An 11875-nucleotide genomic window follows, 5' to 3' on the forward strand; every position below is an offset into this window, starting at 1 on the left:
TGTAATATCACTAATATATTGTTTTTATATGACAATAGTATTCCAAGATACATTCGATCGTTTTATTTGCACACATAACGTGATGTAAATGTTATGGTAATTTACTTTATGTAAGTTTTGTGGGTTTTTTTTAAAAACAAATGTTTTATTGCCATTTATTTACACGTTGCTTACTAATGCAACATTTGTTGTACAAATGTTGCATTAGTAAGCAAATGGTTTGTTGCAACATTGTTTCAATAAAACTAAATTAACTCAAATTTCCTAGGGGGGCGAATCATTGTTTATATATATTAAATATTTAACGTCGCTTTAAACTTGAATTAAAAACGTTGGGCACCGATCCAGAACTTTGGATTTCTGCGGATCATAGTTTGCTCTCTGGGAAAACGCGTTAAAATACTTCTCCACCCAGCCCAAAATCACATCCATTAACGGGCCCACTGAGGGCCATTTGAGCGTATAGAGCCATCCAGATCATTTATAATTCAGTGGGTTTGTTTGAATAAAAAAAATATAAAAAAGGATATGCCGAGAGCTAAATGTTCAGAGATCATATCAAAGAAATGCGTTCAGCGACCTCCGTGACACTTCGCCCGAGTCGAAGCCAAAGCCCCGTGACGAAGCCGACGTGACGCGTGGCGTCCGCGTCGATGCGCGGCTTTTTAAAAACGCTTCATTAAACCGTTCATTTCAAAACACCCAAAAATGTCATGTTTTCGTCCTCTGGAGCTCCGACCGGAAGACGTCGTTTAAAAAAAATAAATAAAAAAAATGTCCCGAGACTCTCGAAAAGGACTCGGCTCAACTGGCCGTGATTAACTTCTTTTTAAAATTCAGATATGGGGTTCATTTAACATAATAAAACAACATTAAAAAGAGGCCTGAGAAAATCAATTAATCTAAACGCGACGGCTTCGGGGCGTCCGGGGCTTCCTTCACGGGCAGCTGCGGATACAAACCGGTCACCTTTCAGACGCTCCCTCTACTATTGAACCGACATCGGTTCTTTGCCATAAAACACTAAATAACCGTTTTTAATGAGACTTCCTCTGGATGCTCAACCGTCTGTCACTAAGCCGGTGGCTCCCGAAGCCATTCCCTTTTAAAGTATCTTCCATTTTACCCACAGCTCATTATCCCTTCGGCACATACGGGGGCAGGAGGAGGCCGGGGTGAAGGTCTGTGTGCTCGCGGTCCAAAAGTACAAGGACTTGCAGAGAGGCCATTTTCACACCCACTTCCTCTTCGGGTCGCTACAGAGAAGAGTCCGATGGTACATGAAAAGGTCCCCAAAATTAAGTCAGGAGTCGGATAACATGTATTAGCTGTGATACATTTCAGAAGTTGGAAAGGTTGTCGAGTTTTTTGTAGGTAATGCACATCTAATATTCAAGTGAACGGCTTTCTTTACGGTTTCAGTAATCACACTTTACTATGATCAATAGCTCCCATGCCCGACCAACAACCAACAATAAATACAATTAAAAACCCTTAAATCACCTACGTTTGACAAATTAAATTAGTGCTGCATTCCCGCAACCAAAGATGATTTTCATTTATTGGGCTGTCAATTATTTTGTATGACATGGTCTGAAAATATATATTTTTTAAAAATTCTAAAAATTGTAGGATTGGGTCGTGGTTGTTGCAAAAATATATATATATATATGTTAAAAAAAAGTTTTAAAAACTCTGCTTTTTATTGACGAAAGCAAACAGATTAAATGAAATAGATTGCCCGTGTCGATCGGCTCCTTTATTGATCAGCACCGGGTGAAATCCTTGAAAATGCGGCTTCCGCTCAGGTGAACGCCGACCGCAGCTCGACCGAAAGCTACAAACTTCAGCTTGTATTGAAAACCTTTCTTCTTCTCTCCATCCCAGCAGTTCGAAGCCTCGGCAGGAAAGAAGCACGTGCAGCGTGTAGCATGCAGCGTGTAGCATGCAGCGTGTAGCATGCAGCGTGTAGCATGCAGCGTGTAGCGTGTAGCATGCAGCGCTTAGCATGCAGCGCTTAGCGTGCAGCGTGCATCCAACCTTCACGCTCTGTCGTCATGCTGCTCGGCCTTTCAGAAACAGTCGATTACTCCGTCAGATGGCTGCAGCCCACCGAGAACCTGCAGCGCCATCTGGTAGCCTCGCCAAAAAGAATGTCCATCCACAGGGGTGAGTGTGTGTGTGTGAGTGTGTGTGTGTGTGTGTGTGTGTGTGTCTGAGGCCATGTTGCCCACTGAGACAATCAAATCCACAGTGACAGCAAGTGGGCAAAACAAAAGGGACATTCTTCTCTCACAATCCGGCTACTCCCGGGGCTGTCAGAGAGTCAAAAGACGAGGGCCGCGGACAAAAGGGAACTCCGCGGGACGCCCGGGATGGAGAGAAAATAAGCTCAGGGAAAGCCGATTTAGCTTTTGGCCCGGACAAACCTGCAGGCATACCTGAGCCAGAAGAATAAAAAAATAAAAAAGCTACTCTCGGCCACACGCCGCGCTCTTGGACGTTTGCAGCCGGCTATTTTTTGGCGAGGCTCCGAGGGCACAAACATCTGATCGAGCCGATGCCAATTTCTATTTAACACATCACGTCTCGATGCTGTGGTGATGGAAGAAGGGCCAACCGGCGAGTGGAGCCACAAAGCTCTCCACCACGATCGGTAGAAAACCAGAGAAGCCTTTTCATTAATAGAACCCCCGACCCCCCCCCCACGCTCCAATCTCCCATCTCCATCTCCCATTTAGTATCGAGTCAATTTGCAAGGAAGCCTGCTCAGCATCTTCGCCAAAGTCAGGACAGCTTAGTGGCCCCGGAGTTAAACCGCTGACTCATGCACCGGCTCACGCGAAGCGACGGAGGGCCGAGCGACTACCTTACCCACCCCTCCCTCGTGAGAAGAGAGTCCCACGTTGTGCGCGACGCGACCGCAGTTCGACTCGTTCAAAGTAAATCGGGGCGACGAGGGCAATAAAAAAAATTTAAAAAAAGAGAGCGATGCCGAGAGACACTTTCACCGTACTCTCACCCGTTAACCAAATGCTCCCCGACAAGCGGTTATCATTTAACTGACTGGACATAAACTCAAAATCTGAGGCTTCATTGCAGTTTTTGCAGAATGGTTACTAATCAAAAGGGTTTGATACATGTTGACAACCATTTGTGCCCGAGAGCTTTTCATTAAATGGATAACTCTCCCGAGGACGGCTGAATTGAGTTATTTAGTTTTTCCTTTATATTACACAATTAAAAATCAACATCTTCCCCGGACATGAAGCCGTTTGCTGCGCGGCTGAAGTTCAGTTATCAGCGGCGAATTTGTGACGCTCCAATTCTGATGAATTTCTCTTTGAATATTTCATCTCTCTGGTGTATATTAAAAAAAAAATGTTTAAAAAAAAAAAAAGGGACAGCCGGCCCTGCTCGTTAACAGCTTAAAGTCCATGTTTCACAGGCCACACCTCAAGTCAGTCAAAGCTAGCGTTATTTTCCACGAGCTGTCGAAGGCCGATTACCTCCTGTACTGTACCAAAAAAAGAAAAAGAAAAAGAAATAAGAGCTTGGTTTCTGCCATTCTTTAAACATGCTGCACGGTGTGAGAATCGGATCTCGGCTTAATGGCTTTGCACAATCAATTCTGCGCCGGATCCCAAAAGCGGAGAGAAAGCCTCCAGCTGTCGGGAGAAAACCCAGTGTCCTGGACACTGGCGCTTGTTCAGGGGGACGAAAGCCAAAAGCTGGGCGACTTACACAAAAAAGGGTTTCTTTAAAAAAAAAGAAACCTTAAGCCACCCTTTACGAATGTCCCTTAAAAAAAAAACTGAAGTTGATATCTTAATATACAAAAGTCTTGTGATGTTTTTGACTCTCATGGGACCGGTCTCTCACACACACAGTGATCACATTGTCGTTGCGCCGTTGTCCATCTTGAAATCCGAGCCAGCAACAGACGGCACCCGGAGCGCGAAATATGGCAACAAAGCAACTATTAGTTGTGTAAAGATATGGTGGAGAGGAAGTCGGCCCTCCCTCTGTGTGTGTGTTGTTACCCAAGCTTCTCCCGGCTTTGTTGACACAGTCGGGCCGGCCGTGGGTGCTCTTGGTGCATGTTAGTGCACGAACAGTCAGAACTGGTTTGTATGGTTAGCGCCGTTAGCTCGGTCAGAACTGGTTTGTGCCGTTAGCTCGGTCAGAACTGGTTTGTAAGGTTAGCTCTGTTAGCGCTGTTAGCTCGGTCAGAATGGTTGTATGGTTAGTGCCGTTAGCTCGGTCAGAAACTGGTTTGTATGTTAGCGCTGTTGGCGCTGTTCGGTCAGAACTGTTTGTATGGTTAGCTCGTGTTAGCTCGGTCAGAACTGGTTTGTATGGTTAGCTCTGTTAGCTCGGTCAGAACTGGTTTGTATGGTTAGCGCTGTTAATTCGGTCAGAACTGGTTTGTATGGTTAGTGCTGTTAACTCGGTCAGAACTGGTTTGTATGGTTAGTGCTGTTAACTCGGTCAGAACTGGTTTGTATGGTTAGTGCCGTTAGCTCGGTCAGAACTGGTTTGTATGTTAGCGCTGTTGGCGCCCTTAGTTCGGTCAGAACTGGTTTGTATGGTTAGTGCCGTTAGCTCGGTCAGAACTGGTTTGTATGTTAGCGCTGTTGGCGCCCTTAGTTCGGTCAGAACTGGTTTGTATGGTTAGCTCTGTTAGACTCGTCAGAACTGGTTTGTATGGTTAGCTGTATGGTTAGCTGTATGGTTAGCGCTGTTAGCTCGGTCAGAAACTGGTTTGTATGGTTAGACGCTGTTAGCTCGGTCAGAACTGGTTTGTATGTTAGCGCTGTTAGCGCCGTTAGCCTCGGTCAGAACCTGGTTTGTATGGTTAGCGCCGTAGCACGGTCGGTGCCATGTTGAGAGCTGCTGAGAGGCAATAAAAATATTCCCAATCTTTATTTTCTACCTTTGAGATTTATTAAGACCATTAAGAATAAAATAAATATTATGTCTGTTTACTGGTGGAAGTGGGACAGGTATAACATTTACTTATCTCTACGTTATCACCAGATTTGGTCAGGAAGTGATGGAGAAGAAAAACACAACAAAACAAGAAAATAAAACAGATCAATATATTATATTATATTAGATATATATATATATATTTTTTGTGTGTTAAAGCACACACAAATACAGCCTCTTCAATCACCTGTCAAACTCCCTCACCTTTATAAAGCGGCCCATTAATGATTTTGCAAAAGTGTAAACACACTGCACACTTGGTTTGCAGCACACATACCTCGAATAACTTCTCCAACCCCCCCGAGCTCTTCCCAGCCCCAGACGAGGGTGCATTCCTGGCCGGCTATCCAGCGCTGGTCAAAGGAATCTGAAATTTCATCCTTTTCAACCCCCCCTCCCCACCTCCTACCCTCCAAGCCACTCTCCCCACACGACCGTCTTTGTGTGCAAAAAAAAAAATGTGCACAAATACACACCTTTTTCACGCGGACAGGTACACCTGCAAGGTGTTCAGTGGCAGCCTGGACTGGATTTGCATACAGCGACAGTCAACAGATTTATGGTGACAAAGAGGCCCAACTGAAGCATTACGATGCTAATACAGTGCTGAAAATGTGGTTTTAGAGACTTTTATTCAAATGTAAAATATTTTTTTCTCAAATCCAGCTTCTTACTACGAGCCACGGAAAAATGAATTGTGCCAAAAATCAGAACTGGATTGAGATTCCTGCTTTCGGTTTTGTTTGTTTATTTTTGGCACCGCTGCTCCTCGCTGCTGCGAAGTGGGCGGATTGAGTCGGGAAAAAAAAAAGGTGGGGGGGGGGGGGGCGGCATCGACCAATCAGGCGAGTTCAGCGGCGTTTTGAAAATCAAGACGCGATGACATGCCCGTGAGGGTTGTTTTGCTTACGTTGGCCATCGAACAATGGGATCACAACCGCACCCACGCGGCCCATATACGGGGGGCGGGGGGGATTATCCGGGGTTTAGCTCTTCGTAAAACAATACCTCAAGAGCTTCGGCTTTGACTGTTGCTTATTTTTAGCGACGGGTGTTTGCATTGTTATGAAATATTAGCCGTGCAAGTGGCTCCGGTTTCTCAAAAAAAAACGATTGGATTCTTCCGCGATGACAACCGTAATACTTTCCACTTACTTCTGCTCAGATAAACATTTTAACAAAAAGGCTTCTTTCTCGGAACAGACAAAATGATTATTCAGAAATCGAGTTACAGGCCTTCGTGAATGAGTCTAAACTTGCATCTCTCCCTGCGTGCTATTACAGGAGCTCGGGCACCATCATACATGAGCGCTATTTAGTGAGTGGGATAACCACACAGAATGAGTTATGTTTGCCCACACAAGCATGTAGGCAGACACACACACACACACACACACACAGGCTTCAGTTTGCTGAGTCATCGTTGCAGCCGCACCAGTACTGCTGTTTCTCCTCATCTGCTCGACTGGAGTTGATGCGTCACACTGGGAGCCGTTTTGTTTTTTTCTTCCTTTTTTTTCTATTTTTTCTGTTCCCTTCTTCTAAAAAACGGGGCCCTAATCTGCAGCGAGTTTTCCACAGCCGTGCACCACATGAAAAGACACGAGGCCACTTTTGTTTAGCGTCCCTTAACCCTAATAAGCAGGGGCTTGTCCAATGTGCAAGAGTCAAAAAGTCAACACAAAAGAAAAGAAGGAGAGAGAAAAAAAAAAAAAAAAAAGGACAAAGCTCCCTCGCAGACTGGATATAAAAAAAGATGTCTCGGTTGGTTTTACAGGAAACTGAAATGTGGCCCAATTTGAACTGTGTTAAAAAAAAAAAAAAACGTCTAAAGAGAGCAGCACACTTATTTCTGTTTTTTCCACTAATCTCACATCATTAGAGGGTTTTCTCTGCAACGGTTGGATCTAAAAAGATGTCGAGACTTTACGTTCATTTTTATCTCTGGATTTGCGCCTCACAATGTTCCCCCGAGATCCAGTAACTGGAATTCACTTGTCAAGAAAAATGTACTATAAAAATGTAATCCTATAAAATGTCATGCCGTCTTGTTAAAATGACAACTTGGAAAAAGACAAACAACAATTTGTTTACCGGAGGCTAATCACACTTTGGTTTTTGATTGACGTCACTACTTTTTCTCAATTGTCCAGTTATTTTAGAACAAGAGGCAAAGTGTTTACAGAGAATTGTTTGATGTTGCTGCCAGAACATATATTTCACCCAAAAAAACATTTGTACCCTGTAAAAACAATAAAAAAAAAATATATATATATATATATATATATATATATATATATATATATATATATATAAATCTGAGCTGCGGCATCAATTTCTTTCCGCGGACACGCTAAGAGAATAAAAAACGCTGCCAAGAAACTTCAAAACTCGTCCACAAAATTTTTTTAAAGCCTCGGTCATTCATCATTTTGTGAAGTCCGTTGCCCTTTACGAAAGACAAGAGAAACTGCAATTCAAGCCGAACTCGTGTTCGCTGGAGAACGGCCCCAACGACGGATCCGCATAAGGTCACGCAAGAACTAAAAAAAAGAAGAGAAAAAAAAAGAAAAAAAGGCAGCTTTGTCCCATCAGCAAAAAAAAAAACAACAACCCTGTTGCCTTTAGTTTGACCCACATGGCTGGGTTAAATCCACCTATTTGAAGCCAGCGCTTTTGTCCAGAGGTGGAGAGAGAAAGTGAGGCATGTTGGGGAGGTCACACATTCATTCAGAACTGGGGAGTCCGGTCACATCGCGGCAGCGGAGACTTAACGAAGCAGAGGAATGTGCTTTCCGTCTAGAAATATGAAAATAATCCATTGGGACGGTTTGCACCTCGGAAGCCGAGCGGCAAACGCCCCTCGGATGAGAAGCGTATTGTGTAGAAGCTCGTGCTGCTAGACGAGAAGCAGAAGAAAAAGGCAAAGTGAAAAAAAAAAAGGTGAAAAACCACCGCGACCTTCGCAGATAGGCGGCGCTAAAGCAGCGCATTTACCTTCAGTAATGCGTGAAGTTAAAAGGCTTGGACGATATGAATGAAATCAATGTATTACAGCATTAGGAGGATGAATTTTATATTCAATATTAAGGCTGCGACTAGTATCCATTATCGATTCATCTGTATCGTTTTCATGCGTTTGATTATTGAATGAACAAAATGGTTAAAAACAGCGTGCACATCGCTAACTGTTGGAGCCATTTGTAAAAAAAAAAAAAAAAGGTGGCCAATGAGCAGGTGTGGACCACGAATCAGGGTTAAAGCGGTGGTTTTATTTTGTTAAAAAAAAAAAAGGATATGCGTAAGCAGCTTTACATGTTTGTGTTTTGGTGACAACAAAAAACACAACAAAAAAAAGGGACAAGAGACGCGATGGGAAGCACGAGATCTACACCGGAGCCACCGGCCCGAAAAACAAAAACAAGCGTCAACACTAATCCCCCGGAGACAAAAGGAAAACCCAAAATATACTCGCACCTGAGACTCTGGAAGCGGTTCAGTTCGCGTGTCACGTACCGCGCGGTGCAGGCAGAACCCGTGCAGATAACCCCGGTTCCGCTCGGGTTGCAGACGCACAGAAAAAAAGAAAGAAAAAGGGGGGACAATAGAAACCCGTGTCTGAACCGGTTTCAATGCATTAACACAGGACTGGTGATTACCATCAACAAACAGACTTGTTTGTCTTTGACGAGGCGAAAGAATTCGTCGGGGGGGGGGGGGGGGGGGGGGGGGGGGGGGGGGCCTCACGAGCTTACATCTACAAAAAAAAAAAAAATCACAGCTGGAAGGGGGGCCCCAAAACATCTGTGTTAAACAAGGATCTTTATTGAGTGGAGCACAGAATCTGACCAACCCCCCAGATAGTGGAATTATGGTCATCGGTGTTGGAATAATAAAGTTTTACACCTTTGTATTTCTCGCTCCAGTTATATATAGCGGTGCCAACATACTGGGCTTCCTGAAACGAGATAGCATCGAGAACAACAGGAGGAGCTTTTGTGGAGCTCGGAGCTTTTTTTTTTTTACACCTGCAGCGGCGATAAGGCCTCCGCAGAAGTGCCCATTTGGCTCTCCGACAGAAGCGATGATGACGACGATGATGATGATGATAAACGCGGCGTCTCTTTTGTCCGAGCGCCACGGGATCAAAAGCTGGACGTGCAGCGAGAGGGTCCGTCCACGTCGCCGCGATAACCTGCCTCTTTATACCCGAGAGGGCCGAACCCCAAAGTCATCGGCTGCGTGACGGAGAGGAACAAGTTTCCCCCCCAAAAAAAGATGTAAAAGAAGATTTACCTTTAACTGAACGTTTGACCTACTTCTTCCCCCTCTGTGCGTGTGTGTGTGTGTGTGTGTGTGTGTGTGTTGTGGAGATGGTGGAAAAGCATCACCAGATGGCCAGACAAGAAGCGTGCAAGTGTGTGCGTGTGTGTGTGTGTGTGTTCAGTGCTGCATTCCAGCCGGTGTTGCACAGACTGCCCGACCTGTACTGTGGAGACGAGTTGTGTGAGGAGCACACACACACACACACACACACACACACACACACACACACACACACACACACACACACACACACACACACCACACACACACACACACACACACACACACACACACACACACACACACACAACACACACACACACACACACACCACACACACACACACACACCTTTGCCTGCAACAACAGTCCATCCTGCTCGTGTTACATGGCGCTGGTGTGAGTCCACGGGCGTACTGTACTTCAGTTTCACACGTGCACTTCATCTCTCACTCGGGTTCGGTCGAGTCGCAGTTCAAAGCTCCTTCCCTCACGAGTCTACCGGGCCCGTCATGATCATCGGAAGCCAAGTGGGGGGCTGCTGGAGGCGGAGCTATGCGACGAGTGTGAGGGGGTGGGGGTGTGAATGGGGGGAGGGGGTGGCATCAGGGTCAGGAGGTGGAGGGGGAAGGGCTGGCTCTGCGTTTTTACATTTCTAGGCAAATTCCTAGATTTCGAACAACACCTGGAACCAGCAGAGGAGGTGGTGGATCTAACCCGAATGTTCTTATTTCAGACGTTGTTGTTTTTTTATTCCTAACTTGTTACATGCTATATGCTAATATACTAGTTGTTCAATTCACCATTTGTTGTTGTTTCTTTGTAAAAAGAGATCAATTTGCACGATGTAGCATCTAAAACAAATGCTTGTTTCATCCAAACGACGTTAATAAGGATAAAGAAAAATTTGAAAATGCTCATTTTAAAAAACCGATTGTGTTGCATTGTATTCTCAGTCAATGCTCCAATCAGTATCGGTTTCCTCGCGGCGTGCCCGACCGGTGGAATGATCGGTGTGCGTCCTTACCTCTTGAAGGCCTCCGTGGGGTTCCTCTCGCACTCCCCGGGCTGCAGAGCGCTCTGCGCGGCCGGGTCCCGCACCTTCTCCTCGTAGCCCGGCAGCAACCCGCCGCGGCAGATCTGAGCCACCAGACCTCGGACGAACCCGCCGACGCAGAGCGTGTCCGAAGTCGTCCGCCCGGCAGGAAGTGGAACGCCAAGGCTCTGCTGCTGCATGCCCCGGTGCGTCCCCTGTGCCGACGCGGGCCACAGCAGCTCCGTGCACAGCGCGGTCTTTCCGCTTCCCAGGACCACAGACCAGCAACACCCCCCAGGAGCCGCCCGACTTCGCGGACCCCGCCGTCAGGGTGCCGGGGTTTGGACGCGCCCCCGGCCGGCGCGGTCGTCGTCAGTGGTGGCGGCGGCTGCTGCTGCTGCTTACCGGGAGCGCCGGCCACTCCGCCGAGGCCGTTGGTTTTCTCCTGGAGGCAATGCTGGATCTTGTGGAAGACCACTCCCGGCAGTAGAAGCGCTTCCCCTGCAGCAAACTGGTTTGGGCCATTTTGATCGAGCGCTGCTGTTCCGCCTCTTCATAAGGGGCGCCTCATCCCGATCCCTCGCGTCTTCAACTCCGGCAGAGGTCGGCGGTAAATTCGAACATCCATGTTGTCGACGGGGCTGGAGAAAAAAAAATTTAAAAAAAAAAAGCAGCGCTTCTCGGGAGGAAAAAGAAAAATCTAGGTCGAAAAAAATGTAATCGAAAATCGAGGCTTCAACCCGTTAAGGTTCTCCACCAACTTTTTCCACAGCTTCCCCACCGGTTGAACTGAGTGCTCCGTGTTATTACGAGTGTGTCGCTTTAGCATGGCGCTGGGCATGGCAGTGGCACCCGGCTCACTGGCGAACTCGAGCCACCGGCGCCGCGCGACGCAATTAGCCATGGGGAGTTGCCGACGTGCGTTTTCCGCTCGTGCATTTCAGATGCTGCCGTGGTGGTGACCGAGGCGCGTTCCATTACATTCGTGCGGACGGGACTTGCCAGCGTCGAGTCAATTCCTCCAATAACATACCCGAGACTGGCTCGCTTCCTGGAAAAAAACAAAAGGCAGGCAGAAATGAAAAAAAAAAAAAAAAAAAAGAGAGAGAGAGAGCGAGAGAGGTTAATAGGACACGTTTCAAAAACACAACTTACTGCTGCATGCTACAATCGACTACATCCCATCACCATACAACCCAACGGGGGAGATCGGTTTTTTTTTCTAATTGATTTACGACAAAGTTGATTAAACGAACTCAAAACCGTGCAAGTTTATCTGCACGTCCCGTATGACTCCTATCCCTGCAGCTACAAAGACAAAAAAAAGGTGGGTACTGTAAGTTGGGTGGGGGGGGGGGGGGGGGGGGGGGGGTGTTCAGCACTTTCATCCCTCCTCAGCCAGCGGGCTGCCTGCCCCGCAACTAAAATTCTTGGCAGGGTTCGTCCAGTTTCTCTAGTCTGTCCACTGATTTCCCCCCCCCCCCCCCCCCCCACCTCTCCCCCTCCTTCCTTCCTATGTGGC

At 46.6% G+C, this 11875-nt stretch overlaps 1 protein-coding gene across 1 annotated transcript in view; it reads right to left on the bottom strand.

The window, feature by feature from the left end:
- ankrd50 (ankyrin repeat domain 50) overlaps positions 1-11398 on the bottom strand; it is a 28848-nt gene extending 17450 nt beyond the window's left edge. The window contains 4 exon segments of the mRNA XM_034543738.1: positions 10345-10622; positions 10624-10695; positions 10697-10827; positions 10830-11398. Coding sequence (XP_034399629.1) covers positions 10345-10622; positions 10624-10695; positions 10697-10827; positions 10830-10878 — 530 coding nt within the window. The 5' untranslated portion in view covers positions 10879-11398.
- Between the last annotated feature and the right edge of the window lie 477 nt (positions 11399-11875).

Source organism: Cyclopterus lumpus, chromosome 10 (assembly GCF_009769545.1).
Source record: "Cyclopterus lumpus isolate fCycLum1 chromosome 10, fCycLum1.pri, whole genome shotgun sequence".
Lineage (NCBI taxonomy): Eukaryota > Metazoa > Chordata > Actinopteri > Perciformes > Cyclopteridae > Cyclopterus > Cyclopterus lumpus.